Source organism: Hydractinia symbiolongicarpus, chromosome 3 (genome assembly GCF_029227915.1).
Source record: "Hydractinia symbiolongicarpus strain clone_291-10 chromosome 3, HSymV2.1, whole genome shotgun sequence".
Taxonomy (NCBI): domain Eukaryota; kingdom Metazoa; phylum Cnidaria; class Hydrozoa; order Anthoathecata; family Hydractiniidae; genus Hydractinia; species Hydractinia symbiolongicarpus.
The window spans coordinates 11,250,343-11,268,079 of NC_079877.1; the positions used below are offsets into that span (position 1 = coordinate 11,250,343).

The 17,737-nt window shown below is 34.2% G+C and overlaps 1 protein-coding gene across 1 annotated transcript; it reads right to left on the bottom strand.

The window, feature by feature from the left end:
- Positions 1–6,587: 6,587 nt before the first annotated feature.
- LOC130635707 (uncharacterized) lies at positions 6,588–12,473 on the bottom strand. Its single transcript, XM_057445146.1, has 14 exons — positions 12,404–12,473; positions 11,952–12,003; positions 11,781–11,825; positions 11,333–11,483; positions 10,680–10,864; positions 10,392–10,573; positions 9,724–10,015; positions 9,382–9,450; positions 9,095–9,283; positions 8,612–9,013; positions 8,239–8,320; positions 8,011–8,156; positions 6,894–7,003; positions 6,588–6,818 (listed from the first exon to the last, which is right to left on the bottom strand). Exons 2-14 carry the CDS (start codon positions 12,001–12,003, stop codon positions 6,678–6,680), a joined length of 2,046 nt encoding a protein of 681 aa, XP_057301129.1. The 5' UTR covers positions 12,404–12,473; the 3' UTR covers positions 6,588–6,677.
- Between the last annotated feature and the right edge of the window lie 5,264 nt (positions 12,474–17,737).

A 17,737-nucleotide genomic window follows, 5' to 3' on the forward strand; every position in this document is an offset into this window, starting at 1 on the left:
AGCAACGCTTCGTAGCCCCTTTAATCTCTTTATGGGGTGATTTTACGTTTTAGCACTTCAACTATTGAAAGATTCAAAGTCCCACTTGGAGAGAAAAGGAAAAAAGTTCAAGATGTTATTTTAATTCACTGACAATAACGTTCTACAGTAACAATGTCTAGACAAGGTAATTTTAATTTTTTAGCTAAAAGATATTTGATGGCTTAAATGTGGGCTTAAGTGCTTTAAAACTACCCTCTTTTGTTTTCCTCGGAAAGGTAGGCAGGGCAACATCACTTAAAACAGGCCGAACATTATTTTAAAAGCATTATCAGTATTATTAATAAGACAGGGAGTAATGAATCAACAGTTTGCAAATCCAGTTGTTAGGATATTAACTGATATCCCATATTCTTATCAAATGTTAATAATTGAACTGCATACCAAAATAATTGTGAAAGCGATAAAGGTAAACAAACTATATTCCTGCTATAATATTGCAAACTTATCATTTCATAATGGCTATTCTTGAATTTTCTTTATGTAGGCAAAACAAAAACACGCTGAATGTTAGACTTGCTTTCGGATTTCGCGGCGTTAGTATTCCGAGACTGAGAAATGTCTGACGAGTGACAGGTTTAAGTTTATATCCAGTGGATCATCAATAAGGTTTATCTGTATAATAATAACCGCCGTCTGTTTGTCTGTCTGTTACAGAAACACGAAATGAGATATATAAAGTAAGTATAGAGACTTTGAAATCTTCCTTCTGTCGGTTTTTGCATGTAACTGTATTTATCCATCTTCCGTGCTTGTAAATAATTTGACCCTTTGGAAGATGCTGCAGCATCTACTCGAAAGCGTAAACTTAACGCAGTCAAACATTTATATGACTCAAATTAAATTTCTCTTACTTCTCCATTAACATCCCGCGAGCTCTTTTGTAGCCGATACCAAGTGTTTTTGAAACTTTATATATTTTTTTGTGCAAAATAAATTTCCCATCACGGGAAATTTGAATAACTATCCAGTATTGAGAAATTTTGGTAAATTTCAACGGAGGGTTTAGAGGGGCGGGGAGTATGCAGGAAATGTGGTCAGATTAAAGCATTTACGGTATGCGTTATTTAAAAACGTGAACAGGCTTGCGGTCTTTGTACATAGAATTTCATAACTTAGAATTTTGCAGAGTGAAGGCTTCTTCATGTAGGCACATATCATTTTAGAACATTGCGAAAGGTCGTGCATGAAGAAAAGAAATAAAAGAAGAAAAAGAATGAAACAAGTTTTGTGTATATTCCTTTTTGTGATTCTTGTTCGATCAGGTTAGTTAATAATCTTCTTTACAATATACCATATTCCTTCAAAATTTATAAAAACCTAACAATTACCAGGCACCAGGCTGCATAACAAACCTTGTTCGAATTAAGCACCGTTTTCTGAATAGCGCCCAGCCCTTGGAACTGTGAGTATTACCAAGCACACTACTACGGACTAAACACCCTTCTCCTACCAAAATCGCGTAGGGTTCTCATAGTTGTGTTTTTCTTTCTTGAATATGGTTTTCTTCCACGTTGGTTTGCTCTTGAAATTTCAAAAAATGTGGACACTGTCTTCTAGTTAGTGCATACTTTTCAATTTATCCTAAGTCCATGCTTAATTGAATTAATTAAAAAATGAGAAAAAGCTGTACTAACTGTGATATCACAAGCTCTTTGTGAAGCTCCGTGCATGAGTTACTGCAACTCATAGAACTTCAGCCGGAGAATACATATTATATCTTTCTGAATATACACGAAGAAAACAAAGATAGAGATTTTATATAGTAACACATGACAGGAGTACAAAACACAGACTAACGAAACGCATGACTAAACATACAACACAACAACTCCATATTCAACCTTCTTCCCAGGGTATTTTGCCTTATTAATGAAGTTAGCCACTCCGTAATAACGGCTCAGGGGCGGCGACGAGGAAACGCGGTTCTACTAAAAACAATTTTGGGCCTCAATATGTTTGAAGTTTTCATTTTGAAGTATATTTAGGACATGGTGTAAAATGCTACCATAGAGAAATATATGAAAACGTATCGACTCCAAAAACTTGCAGGTCGGTTTCAAACGGCTGTATGACAATGTTCTTATCACTCACAAAAACAGTCCATGGTAGAAGCTTAACAACAGAACACATCCATCTTAATTGCCTTGAAGAAAAACTTGGTAAATTAATGTGTGCTGTTTTAGAATACAGGCGGTATGAGAATGGAACAATCAGCAATTGCAGAGTAAGTCTCTCATTTTAACGTCCCTTTGTTTATCCTGAAATGAAAATCAGAAAGCATGGGGAATTATTTGTAGTAGCAGCCTCGTTTTAGCGCCTGAGGAAGCATTTTTTCCCGCCATCAAATTAATAAAAAAGGAGGCATAAGGCTCTGGAAGGGAGGTCGTTGTAGTTATATTCACGAGTAAAATTTCTTTTATTCGCGCGTACATTTGCAAAACTTGTAAAAGTGAAGTATGAACTAAACTATACGGTTATTTATACAAGATGTAGCCACTTCAGTGTTGGAAACACTGTTAGCAATGTGGACCCTGTGCTCTGAATGTATACATTTAGGTGTACACCGGCATTGCCTGCCAAGTTTCCGTTACATGGTATGGGTTGAACCGTAGCTGTTGTACAGACTGAACATGCCTGCGCTGTGTATCGAACCACGGACCTTGTGATTGCGAACCAAACTCTATAACCACAAGGACACACGCTAAATAAATTAGAGTTTCTCTCTAACATATTCAGCTTTTGTAACAAACTGTAAACATATACATTGAAAATTCCATACATATTTTGTCAAAGATTGTCTTTATTATTAAAATCAACCACCCAAAGAACAAATAATCAAAAAGAACAAAGCTTTAGTGTTCTTATGTAAGAGTTATAAACACACGTGGACTTGTTGACAAGTTTGATAATTCTCTTCTGTTTCTTTTCTAAACAAACAGAAGTTTTCTTATAAAAGTTCTCTGTGTAAAATTGAGTTGGCTTGTTAGTCTTCCAAAGGTATTTCTTGTCTTGTCTTGTCTTGTATTAAAATTTTGTTTATCCCTTCTTCCACAATCAGGGTCGGTTCTAGAACAGTGGATTAAATTTTTACAATTCCCTTCAAGCATATCAGAATAAGCAACTTGAGTAAAAAGGTATAACAGCATTGCAAAAAATATATTGCCAAGAACATTGTCAGTAATGGAACAATACTTTTATGTTTAAGGTTTGTGATTACACCACGGCTATAGTGGACAAGTAATTGTCTATTTTTACTCTTCTTTAGAGGGGGAGAAGAGACAATTTTAATTTTCTGATTCAGCACAAATGCATGCTCTGACATGTTCTTGATTTTTGGTAGACTTGTGCAATGACCACCAACAAATTGATTTCACATAAAAATTATTTTAATGGCGCCATTGTGGTCAAAAATGACATCGTTTCCGTGACAAAGGTTTTTATTTTAACAATAAGCACAAAAGCCCTCTTCTTATCCCATAACTTTTATTGCTTTTGTTAGTAAACTTGGTTATGTGTAGAATGTGACATAAAAATGATCGACACAAAAACAATACCATCTCTTGGATCAGAAATGTTTCCATTTTTATTTTAATCAAGTCTATATTTAATCGACACACTTGTAATCTTCGGTGTGAGCACGTTCTAAACTTAAAATGCCTAAGCAAAGTTATAATAGAAGTTAAGTTAGATTGATGTACAAGCTGAACCTTTAGCCATAATATAACAAGATCGATCGTAGCAGCTAATCAGCGACAGGCCGTTGGCGGCTATATTCCTGATTGTAAATGTATCAGAGCACTTTTGCAATGAACATTTACAATTTAAATGTCGAATGGCGATTATCGCACGGTACTAGATGATACCAGTTTTGTTAGAAGTTCTATTAATAGGGTTAACAACACGATCTTTTTTTTTTTTTGTTTTTTTTTGAAGTTGCGTCTCCAGTTAATACTTGTTCTTCTACCTTATACTGTTAACAGTTTCTACATCAATGTTTTAGACTGAGTGGTGCAACACCGACTTTTGCAATAAATATGTTCCACCATCAAACAGCACTGTAGAGACTGGTATATTCGCCACAATCATTCTTGCAGTTTGTGCAGCACTGCTGAACATCGTGTATTAGAAGATAATTTACCTTTTTTATATATTTTAAGCCTATAATTCTTATTTTTTATTGTCTTACTATTTCGTTAGTGTACTGTAGGAAGGAATTTTGTTTATAGGAAGAAGCAGGGCGCGGCTGAAATTTAGTGTGTTACCCGAGGAGAACATTTTGAACATTAGAACCTCTCAATTGCCAGAAAACTCTTAGATATCCAACTAAATTGTTTTCAGGTCATCTTTTCTTTGTAATTTTTTATACCAAGATTTTTACAGTGTTCCTACTGAAAAAAACAGCTATAAATTTCTCTTTCCTTTCATTATTACTTCCTACAAAAATATTGCCATTGGAAATTATATCCAAATAATTTGTCATTAAAGACACTTACTTTAATATTGGTAATAAAAAAAATGTAATAAAAAAAAACCCAACGCAAATGATGGGTTGTAAAAGGAAGAAGAAAATGGTCTTTTTCTTTTGTATATTTTTGAAAAAAAAAATTTTTTTTTTAAAATTTATTAGGAATTAATATAATGGGCCATTCAATAATTATTCTTTATTATGCAATAGAGAATTTTTATGCATTACAGACATTTTTAGTTATTTTAGTGTATGATCTACATCTTGAATTTGTTTCTTGCCTCTGGACTTACGCAAAAGTACCAAAAATATCATCTTGTGTGCTAAGTAAATGGCCCTGTTATATCTTTTTCTCGTATTAGAGCACTAATTTGCCTGATCATCTGTTACATGAAGGTTTTTGGTACTATACGAAATGAATGAGTGAGGTCTTAAGGTTGGAAATATTACGTAAACAGGGAGGTGGAGGTGGATAGCACTAGATTTCGTTACAAGGGGTGGGAGAGGGAATGGTAAAAAGTGGCGACATGAAAATAATTTGTAGATATATATATAATTCTATCAACATATCGACTATTCCAAAATGTTTTCAGGCAGTAAAAAAGATTGTGTCTCGTCATATGTCGTAAAAAAATACATGATAGTGTTATAATTTACTTTGATATCATATTCTTCATTCTCTCTACAACGTTTGTAACACTGTATTTCAAATTGGCAATGAATTTCAAGTTTAAAGTTTAAAAAATCTTGTTTAAAATGCAACTAAAGATAAAATTGTGAGAAATTCATTCTCCTTTTCAAAATCACTTCCAAAGATTTTCATACATCTATAAATAAAAATGAAAAAAAGAAGGTTGTAAAAGTATTTGATGTTCTATCATGCAGCATGCTTAAATGGCAATGACCAATAACAGAACTAAAATTTATGTTTTAAATCCAATGAAATACATAACCTAAAACCCTAATCCGTTTTGTGCATTGCTAAGTGAACTTTAACAAGTTTAAAGCGAGTGTGTCTAATAAATAAGGTCCTCCGTGATGTAATAAATGAAACGACATTCTTAGATGAAAAGGTTAAGTTGGTCGGAAATGGTTTACCGTTGACAGTTTTTACCATGTGATACTTAGCAGAAGTCACAAAGAACGGTTTTTGATTAACTTGCCATAAACTGTTTTTGTTTTATTTTGTTTTAAATTCATGGTCACGTCAGTTTTATTTTATTATCATATTACATTTTTCTTTGCACTACAGTTTATCCATTTAAGATTATGTACTTGTTTACGTTTTCAATGAATTTATGTACAGGACCCACATTTAAAGGTCGATACAAAATTCTGATAGGACAGGGAATGTCAACTTTGCTATGCTAACAACCTTCAAAATGTTTTCATTGTTAAACCTAGTTCCTCCATAACGCAGACACGAATTATGAAACTCAACTACGCAATGTGTACCAAGTAAAATATTGCTAACTGTCGCTAAATGATTTTTAAAAGAGGCAAAACTTCTTTTATTATTAGAAAAATGGATCGAAGATTTCAGCTTCAATACCTTTTTAGCTTACTTTCAAAAACACTTACTTCATAACCTAATATCCACGATTTATATGAAACATATTTACTACAAAAAGCAATAAAACTCCAAATGGTTACCCTTTTCTAGTCCGTCCTAACAATACACATTTTAGCCTCTAATATGTATACACAATAGACACATTTAAGGCTTTCTCGAAGTTTAGTGCTCGCATAAAAACACGTGAACTAACGTACACTCTACTTAAGTTCTTTTGACCAAATATTGTGACTTTAACTTCTGCAAGAAAATTTCGATATATAAATGTACAGTCCATACAGCTAACAATTCGTAATCACCAAAACCTCTTGTATAAACCCTTACTAAATGGTTAGGGTTAAGCAAGGCAACAAATTAATTGACTCGTTTATTCTAGTTGTTTTTTATAAGGATTTACAATTTGTTAGATGAACATGCTAGTTGGTTACTTGTATTTCTGTGATGTATTTTGTTAACCTTAGAGTTATCAAGGGTGTATAGAAATAGAAGGATAAAACACAGACCAAATATTCCAGTAACCCGCTGGTATTTTGTTTCTGTTTGTTTAATATAAAGATTATATAAAATTTACAAATATGTGACTCTCTCTTTCGTATTTTACGAGCAATAATATACTTCGATTCTCATGCATATCAGATTTTTCCACTCTTGAGGCTTGATGCGAATATAACGTGCAATAAAGGGGTAGTCGAATTCGATGCTTTTAACTGATTTGGTATCTGTGTTTCCAGCAAAAACCTATGGTTACAACAATTTCAGTTGTGTTACTTGTTTATGTTATCATCCAAGCTTTTAAAGAAATTTGTATATTACCTTCGCTTTACTGAAGTCTAGATCATCCACGTAAGGAACCCAAGAAATATTATCCTCGCTGTATTCAATGTTAAACTTCGTAACGTACTTAGCATAAGGTGAGTCGCGACCTATAATTGTACATTAATTAAATCTTTGTAAAATTAAACAATTTTTCTACTGATTAAGAAGACTAAAATGGTTCTTGCACAGATTGCTACACCGTTAAATTTTATGGGGGAATATTGGCGCGGTAGCATGTCAAGAAAAACACTCGTTAAAGAAGATTATTACCATTTTTTACCTAGGCTATTTTTTTTCTGATCCTAATGGTACTGTTATGAAAGAGGGTCCTGCGAAGGGGGTTCTAGTGCATTTAAAGCTCCCGTTTGAGCTATGAAAGGCGTGCAAGCACAACAATCGCTCAGCAAGACAACCGCCTAAGATATTAATCCTATTTTCGTGTTGAACGTTAATAGGACGGATCCATTTATACTTTTATGGTCTCTGGGATGACTCAGCCGGAGTCACAAAGAGTCGGTTATTAAGCTAACAGAGTTATGTGGAATGCGATTATATATCACAGATAACTTTGAATTAACATAGGAAGTTGATATTTGCGAATTTCAATCTGCCAATTTCGATTTTTCTCATTCGTGATAGAATTCGATTCCAAATAAAGAATGTTTCAATATCAATTTCGAACAAGCGTCTCAATCAGTAAGTTTAGAATTTATAAAATAGATGGAACGCTGGAGTTTAGTTTTTTATAAGAAAATTTGCACTAATAACAAATATTCTTATCCTAGCAGCAATAATCACACCAGCGCCCAGCAGGTGCTCTTATCTGAGTCTCACTGAAATTAAAACTTTTGACTTTTAAAAGTACAAGAACTACAAGAAACAAGCTGATTTAGTTCTGTTTCTACTTAACAGAAGGTGGAGTTATCCAGGATCTGGTTTAACGGGACTATACTTTATCTCCAAAATCTGTACTTTCATTTGTTCGTCAATATCCAGACTGGTGTAATTTTGTTTTGGTGCACGTTCTATGCTTTAGTATCATTTACATGGATTAAATAAGAAGTACTGTGCATCCCTTCAGTGGCTTACATATACCGTATGGATTTTTGTTTACCTTGTACATCTAATTTTTTTACAGTCTTCATGATTCCCAAATCAACCTGCAGAAACTGATTTTTATCTTGTATGCCTGCACACCACGCGCCAACACCTTTACGACTTGACTTTAAATTTAAGCGTGCTTGGTGTGGACCGTGCCATCTATGAAAAGAGCATAACAACATCATAACAATGTATTCACCTTACTCTAAGCTTTTGATAATAAACAAACGCAATTACTTACTTGTTCACACTGGAAGAAGCAGTCATTGCTCCATCAGGAACGCGTTTATTTTCGATACCAGCTGCAACAGGAGTTTCACATTCTAAATAGTTAAGAATGAACAAACGTGAATATTATTCTTAAAAATGCCACTTGAATGTCAAGATAAATGTTGGTGATATTTTTTGGTGGTCTAAAAACAATATTTATCTTCGCAAAAACGGTCAATATTTAGCGTATTTTTGCAAATCTACTATTTCTTTTTTCGCAATTGGAATTTATTTAAGGACTGTTTATTAAAGGAAGGTAGGCTTTCATTTAACTTGCTCATGCCTAAAAGGCTGACCATTAACTTAATCATCAACGAAACCAAGAAAGTGTGTGTAGAACTCACTTTTTGGAACAGGTGGTGGACCAATATCTGTTGGAACTGGTGGTGTGTTTGGCTTTTCTGTTGTTCCGGGAAGAGGTGGTGTGTTTGGTGCTTTTGTTGTTCCGGGTAGAGGCGGTGTATTTGGTGCTTCTGTTGTACCGGGCAGAGGCGGGGTGTTTGGTGCGTTTGTTGTTGTTCCAGGAAGAGGTGGTGTTACAAGTTCTTGTGTGGTTGGCAACGGTGGTGTCATCACAGTTGTCGACGGTGATGGTGGAGTAACAGTACGACATTTAACAACTTTTTTCTTTTCCGAGCATACTTTACAACTTTTTTTACAAGATACTTTCATATACCTTGGATTTCTGTTGCATTCTCCACGGGATGCCCAAAAGGGACAATATGATGATTGATCTCGACAAGTTCCTAATAAAACAAGAAATTAATACATATGGCAAGTATGTAGTATTTCAATTTGCAAAAGACATATAGTGGATGTGTTCTCACCGGCTGCTTGTGCGCCTCCATTGCAAGATTTGCAACAATTGGATTTCATATAAGCCCAGCTTGATCTGCAATAACCTTGCCTTGCCCAAGACGTGCAATAAATGTTGCGATCGTAGCAGTTTTGATTCACATTGCTGACTGTTTCCCATGTTGTAACGCACTCCGTTGGAAGAGTTTTTTTTGTTGTACCTGATAAAATTACGCGAGATTACTTAAAAAATAACGGATACAATTTTTTAGCAACAACAATAACAACAATCAATAACATCAATAATAAGATGTATTACCCTTTTTCGTTGGCGTTGTTTTTCCTCTAGTACTTCCATCGCAATTGCTTCTCATGTTTCTTTGGTTATCTGCAACGGATGGGAAGAATGAAAAATAAGTCTCAAGGAAGTACTGCAAAGGAGAAGAGAGTTCAAATACAAAGGTTGATTACTGAGAATGAAAATAAAGATAAACAGTACCAATTTTTAAAATTCATGCTGCATGGAGCTTAAAGTTAGTATGGCTTAATAAAAATTAATTGAAAGAAGTGATAATTCTACACGGACTATTTTTGATTCTCTACCCCTCATGTTTTCTCTAACCACATATTACTGGCCTCACAATACTGAATGTGCACCTACTTGTACATGTGTAATAGGTATTCATGCATGGATACGCCTCTTTGATGATTCTGTATAATGTAGGATCGTACTCTCTTAGCTCGGCTCTTGTGTTCACGTGATTGTGAATACCATTTGGTGGCCTGGCATCTGGATGGTTGTTAAAAAAGCTTTGCATCCCTTCTGCAAAATATTCCCTAGAATCTGTCATTGAGTAGGTATTTCTGTACAATCCTCTTCGCTTGGCATTGTTGTATGCTCTCACGATACGACTGTACATACCAGGTATACCGTTACCTCGTAAGGCTACTTCCTAAAGTAAAAAAAAAACAAATGGAAATTCTACTTCACTCTTCTTCTGTTTTGATCAAACGATACTACTTCATTACCGTTATTATCAGTTATGCAACTAAAGGTATTTACTGAGAACGTTATCTAACCTTAAAATAAAGTTTTTAGATGGAGATAAATTAAAAAAAATAAAAACTTTGTCTGCTTAAAATGACTGCAAACAGCCTGTCTGTAAGCCAATTCAAAAACAGAGGGTTTTGGAATCAAAAATGCCGTTATAATGGCACTTTAATCATAGTCGAATTAAATTTCATTTCCTCATGTCAACAGAGGGGTAAGGGTACACGAAAAACTGACGCGGACATTCTGTACGATGGGCAATTCCTTATATTACTTACAGCGACATTGTGTGCAGCCTCGTGAAAAAAAATGTCGTCTCCATAATATCGATCTTGTCTCAAGCATAATAAATTCTCTTCTCCACCAGTTGATATAGGTCTTCCAAGAACTCCGCCCAAACCACGTGCACGTTGATTGTACCAGCTTGGGAGATGGCTAAACTCTGGAATGGTTGTTGTGTCTGAAATTACGAGAACAGTTTATTTTACTAATTTTGAGATGGATTTGTTGACAAATAAATGGTAAAAAAACAACAAGATTAAGAAAAACTAAAAATTACAACTCACGTTCTCTCAGGCCAATTACTCCAAATCGTCCAAAGTTTCTGTATAGACTTTGTCTCACGTCTCGTCTGTCGGCAAATAGGAAACGGACGATATGACACGCCCTTGTCAAAGCTTTATTAGACACTTGATTAGAACTAATAATTGGAATGTTATACGCATGTGTATACTTTGTGTAAAATCTATGTCTAAAGGAAAAAAATAAGGTTAAGATGTCATTAATTTTATTTCATATTCAACAGCTCTTGTAAAAAACACGAATGAAAAAACACAACATAAAAACAACTACAAAAGACCAGATGTTAAGAAATAAAAAAACCTAATTTCATATTTTTAAAAAAAAGTAAAAAGTGGTAAAGAAGCCAAAAATGTTAGACCACCTGATGAGTTTATAGCAATTGCAAAACATCTCCCACCTCTCCCGACAAACTTTTTGATAAAAATAAACACAGAGCATTTTCACATTGAAGCATTAATGCAAAGAACACTGAGCTTGGTCCCTGAAAGATGCTGCCATTAAAGATTTTATTTTGTTAAAGACAATGTATGTATATATCACCATAAAAAATTGATTTCTGGTTATGTCGATTTGACTTTGACATGTCCTCAGTAACTATCATATGAGTTTAAAGATGATTAATGATATATACACCTACCTCGTGATAAAAGTCAGATGTCTTGGTACTGAAGTGATTTTTTCACAATCATGATCATCTGATACACTGCCAGATCGTAACGAACCAAATGGACTGTTTAAGATTTGATTAACTGATAACCGCACATTGGCAGGTACATTCTTGAATGCAGCTAATAAAAGAATATTGTCAAGTGTTTACATTTGTCTGCGTTAATAAAGACGGGCAACAAACACATGGGTGCAAATATGGAGGCCGGTGAAACCGTTAATCTTTTTTAAGGCCTAACGGCTGGTAACTTTTTTAAACATTTGATACATATTTTATTAATTTTTTCTATATAAAACTACAAATTTAAATTCTGCTGTGTTTACTTATAAAAAGGAGGACAGATAAACATATATTACACAAACTTCATTATTGGGCTTTCCGACCACCATAATAATAGAGACAAAAAATAAATCTTTACCTAAGTTGAATAAATCTGCTCTCGGATTTTCTGCTGAAACCGACCCTAAAAAGAATAGACACGAGTGTTAGTTCGTGTGTACAATGGTAAATTACATTCTAGCACAGTGGACGAGAAATGGTTTCAAACATGTAACATAATTGAACCAAGTTTTTATCACTTTTTAAATACCTTTCTCAAAAATCTGCGCTAGTACAAGCAGCAAGATAATTTCTTGCAACATCTAGAAAAAGAACATATATCTTATTACAAAATCTTCTGAAAAATTATCTCTTTCTAAATAGTGCTCAATAAAATGACTGTGTTGAAACAACTAGAAACTCCTACGCCATATAACGTAACGCAATTTTTAAACTTTAAGAATTCACACCAATCAAATTAACGCTATCACTGGTTAATAATGTAAAACGAGTACATCCATTAAGTGAAATAACAATTTCCGATAATAAGGTAGTTACATTCTGCACCAAAGTGAATTTTGCACCGGATTTAAGGGACTATTATGAGAAAATAACTGACAGATTAGTCAAAAAAATAAAAAAATTGGAAAACGTAAAAAACGTGTATGGAACACGCCTTTTTTTGCTCTGGAAGACATTAGTAGTATAAGTCTCTCAACCTACCTTTTTAGCCTTTCAGTTTTCTCGTTGCGAAGTGATAAAAATGTGTGTGTGATGTTGGAGTGTATCAGTCTCTTTTATACACACTAACTCAATGTGTGCTTCTGATGACGTTTCGTCAGTTTCGAATGACAAATGACATATTGACATAATGTCTGTTGAGAATGTTTAACTGCGATGATTTTGACGTCATCAACATTTTAATTCTCAATCGTCCTTTGATTGGTGTAACATTAAAGAAAAAAATAGAGCGAAGAATAACAAAGATATGAGTGCAGCAAAATTAAGCGCTTGGTAAGCACTTTTAGCTATAGACTTTTGAGGTTATTTCTTCTTCGTAAGCAAAATAAAAATGTGCTTACTTTTATTCTTTTTTATTTAGGGAGTGGTTTTTCTTATTTATTTTTCACCTATACTAATACTTTAATAGAACATGCTTGCATGGCGAAATCAAGCCTTTTCAAATGCTAAAATTTTCTTAGAGTAAAATTCTTGTAATTTTGTGGGAATTTTTTATTTTCCAACCATCTTGGCACGGGATAAGGAATTGTTTTTAAATGATAGTTTTAATATTTGAAACAAGAAACGATTCCGTTTTCTTTATGATTGAGCTGTCGAAAGACGTGAGATAACACCTCGCTTTTGAAAGCCACCGTCTTAAGTGTTTTTCTCTGTATTTTGAATAACAAATCCAAACACAGTTATTACAGTTAAATTGAGTAAATTTTGGGTCAACGTTTTTAATTATTTTCATTTATTTATTACCCGCAGGTTGACGCAAAAGAAAGATTGTAGCAAGCACCATCGAAAACGAACAATCTCGCGTAGTCCCGTGTTTTACTAGACACAAAAAAATCCTAAAAAAATATTTACCCGAAGGTTTTTATATTTTTGGATAAAACGTTTAACCCTATTCGGTCCGGGGGGGGGGGCGGATTCCGCCCCCCCTGACGGTTTTTTTTTAATAACTCCTGGTTGCTTTCTTATATGGCTATGATACTTACTGAGTTTCAACATTTATCTATTAGACACCTGCATGCTGAATTTTTAGGTCCCATACCTTTCAGAGGCTTTGATATTGGCCATTACTCGAAACTACCCCTAAAATCTCTATGAAATCCTTATAATGGGGAAAATATAATAAATCCTGTTAGGATTATCCTTAGAACTTGAAACTTGCAACACAACTTTGTTTCATCAAGAAGAATCATTTTGAATAATTTTGACACGTGATTAATCCGATTTCCCGATTTTTTCGGGTTTTACCCGAAAATCGGAAAAAAACGGATTTTCGGGCAATTTTTGGCAATTTTTTATTCGATCCATGTAAAAACCGGAAGATATGTTAAAAAAATTTTATTTAGCTTTCAGAAACTTCAAACAGAATGTAAAAATTTCCTCTAGAACAAAAGTAATTATATTTTAGGCAGATAGTGGCATTTTTAACAATTTTCAAGCTTCTGATGACGTCACAGAAAATGTGCTGACGTAAGCAAATATTTATTGCCGCCATTTTGTTCCTTTTTTGACGTACTATAAGTGTGCCAAGTTTGATTTAATTTGAACAATCCTATGAAAAGGTATTTAGGGGGGGCGGAATCCGCCCCCCCCCCCCCCCCCCCGGTCATAGTATGTTCGAAAAACCCCGGACCGAATAGGGTTAAAACAGTGCCCACAGTGAGAAATGATAGCAGAAAGTTTAGAATGTAAGCAAAATATTTGCTTTCAAGAAATATTTTTCTTCTGTACAATGTTAATTGTGATACAAAACAATTTTGTGGTACACGTTCTTCTTTAAGAAGTTCTTGAGATTTTTAATAATAAAATCTAAAGATATTGTAAGGACATTTTTATAAACCACACAAGCAAATGGTTGTGTGTTAAATGTTTCAGTTTTTACAACACCAATGAGTCTCCGCCTACAATACGTGATAAAGTGGCCGTCAAAATGATACAATGAATAATTACTTTTAAAACACATGATAAATGTGAAGTAGTGGTCTAGATTGTTGTGGCTTATATATCAAAGACAGACAAGTTTTATTATAATTTTTTCCTGTATAAAAAGTACATGTAACCGCGAACGTTAGATTCCTCTGTCCACCAAAAACAAAGTAACAATAACACATGTAAAAAGCCAACATGAAGACTTTGTTTAGACGATGGTTTGTATTTTAAGATTTTTAAATTGTTAAGAAACTTATGCAGGAAGTACCCCATTGAAACATCAGTTATTGCTATCATACCGTTCTTCAATTTTACACGAGCCATATAGCTAGTCTTTAATATTAATGAGACACTTTCTAGTACCGCCTTCGTGTCGATGACAGGCAGGCAAAATGGAAGTATGCTATTTTTCCTTAATAATGACTGAAAATATATCACACTTGCTAAAGAATTAGTTTTTATTCTGTTTTGTATGTCTTTACAAATTATATAATATATTTTACAATATATATAGATAGATATATTGGCAGAAATGTTGCGTTTGGTTTAAGATCTCTTTATCTCCAGAGAAAAATGAGCTCGCTGTTCAAACAACGTTTGCTGCGAAACCAGGTTCGAAATTATGCAAAAAATTGTGGAAGAAAGGTAGCTAACAAAATCAGCCTGAACTGTTTTTTAAGACGAGATGAGTTATTATGCATTTCCTTATACTGCAAAGCTGCAATCTATTTTTGACCGTTTGTTAAAGTTGGCCCAAACTATCAACTTGCCATTACTGCGAAGCTGGGAGGCTGCAAAATTGCGACCTCTGTATATTGGTAGGCATGCTAATCAGTGATTAAAATGTGCTAGTGACACTTTTTAACATGCCGAAGTCAGGTCCCACAAAGTGCCGGAATATAGGAAAGATGGTCATGCTGAGGTTAGCAAAAGTAAGTACAGTTTAAGAGTTTTGATTTAACAAAATAGCCGGATAAAAGTCCTAAGTCCGCCGTAAACCTTGACAAGTGAAGTTTGATAAGTACACATTGCGTAAATCTAATATAGTAACCGCCGAACTTATTACTTGTTGCTACGGACTTCAAAATTTGCAGTTATGTGCCAACATTTTTGTTACTGATTGTAGTGAGCAAGTAATTATATTGACATTAATCTTGTAACAACTGCTGAACCACTAGCTAGCTAGTTAATAATGTTTGTGATGATTATTATCTTTTAGAGTTAACTATACTAAGCTTGCTATGTTAATGACTTTCTCATGTGGCTAGCCTCTAGCTAGCTGTGTAGCTATAATGTAAGTGCAAATCTGCAAACACAGGACATGCGCAGCCGTCGCCGGTTACCCTGTTGATATCAGTTGTTTCACCAAATTTATATGTCTTAAAAAATGGTTGTTTACTGATGTCACCTCTTGCATAATTTTGTAACTTTTCGCCCAATTAGCAATGTTCGTTCAGTTAACAGGTCTCGCAAGAACATTTTATTTTGCTTTATAGCGTACCGTCAAGTTTGAATTCTTTATTGTTTTAGAGAAGGAAATCGTGATTTGTTAAATGCTTGGCTAGCTAGAAACTTTGTTTCCATAATATATCTAGTAAATGTTCACTTTTTCTAACTTTTCCTGTACAGAGAGTGGTTCCGGAACCTTTGTTTAATCAATAAAGCTGGCAAGGTGAAATCGATACGATGGACTTTATTGTTAAACTATTCCTGTGCAGTGTGCATTGTTTCATGAAGCAATTGAAAATACAATGTGAATTATTAACGCCAAAGAATCCTGCTGATTTATTACAGCTAGATTTATAGCTATAATAAGTCAGCAGGATAGCTAGATGTATAGCTGAAAAGTATTGGAACTAAATATATATACTTAGTCACGTTTGTTATGTAAAACGTACATAATATTTAATGTCTTGAGAAATATTGTTGTTTTTGTAAACAATGTTCTGTCCTGGAGTATTTTATTTTTTATATACCACTTCAGACAGACTAGCGCCCAAAAGTTACTTTAAATTTAGTTTTTTAAAGGATTTGAGCCCTATGTTGATAAATAAACGCTTGCAAGGCCGATACGATGTCCTGAGGGCAATATTTAAGTTTATATTGTATTTATTACTGACAGCTATTTTGTTTTGGTTTGTAGAAACCAGGATCATTTTTTAAAGATTTACTTGTGACAAGATTGTAAAACCAGGTTTTGTTATAAAAAAAAAATTCGATTTGAATTTCATAGTTTCAATTTTTCAAAACAAACCATTCGAATAACCATGCATGGAACTTTTATAAAAAAATTTTATACGAAATTGTAGTCTTTCACACAAATTCGTTTTGTTTTGTTTGTTGCTCATTGTGCTGATAATTATATTAAAAACGCAGTTATTCATGTGTGCACCATTGAACATGGATTTAACATTATTAATATTTCTTGACGTTTTTCTAGCGGAGTGACTCGAGATTTTAGATTAACTGCAACTCAATTTTGGTGGTCATTTTGGTTGTTATGAGATTTAAAGTTAATACTGTACACTAAAAAGTTTGTCGCTAAGGCTTTTTAGCCAATTAGCGTTGCGGATTTCCTGTATAAACCGGTTGAAAATAGCTATCAGATAATATATATAAAATATAAAATAAAGAAAACAGGGGCGTAGCCAGCGTCAGTCAGGCTCTGCGATCGACTGACCTACTTTTTTCATTTTAAAACGTCGTTTTTTCCACCGCCACCGCCAACACATGGATGGGCGCACCAATTGTGCATCCGGCACAAATCTTTTCCCGGGCGGCGCACACAAGTTTCGCGCTTCGCACGTCGTTTTCACAGGATTTAACAGTATCCACTTTGTTTTGCATGCTGAGGTGTTGAATCTCTACTTTGTTTCGCAGATGGTCTTTTTCACAGGATTACCTGCGAAAATTATGCCTATGTACGGTCTTGTGTCATCTATTTATGGTCATTTTGGACGCATCCTATTGGCTAGTAAATTTCGCAGAGAGGTTAAGAATTCGCTCCATATATGGCTATAGAACATACCCAAAAAGTCAAAAAAAACACAAAAAAAACAAGGCTAGCAAAGTTGTGAAGGGAAAGAAAGCATGATGTTACTGTCAAACGTGGATCCGTATTTAGCTTTATAACTTGTATAGAGCTTCATGAAAATTCTCTATACTCGAACCATCCAATTTTTGCATCTGTATGTAAATATTCAGATTTGTTTTCCTGTGTAGAAAGCACTTTCAAATTTTCAGTTAGCTAGCTATTCATCCTCTTCTGTAGACAGCAGATCTTGTAGATAGATAGATAGATGTGCATATTTTACATGGCTAGCCTCACAAATATTGAGGGATATACCCTGTCTATTATTTCCAGGAGGGGCCATGGCGTAGATGGAGAGT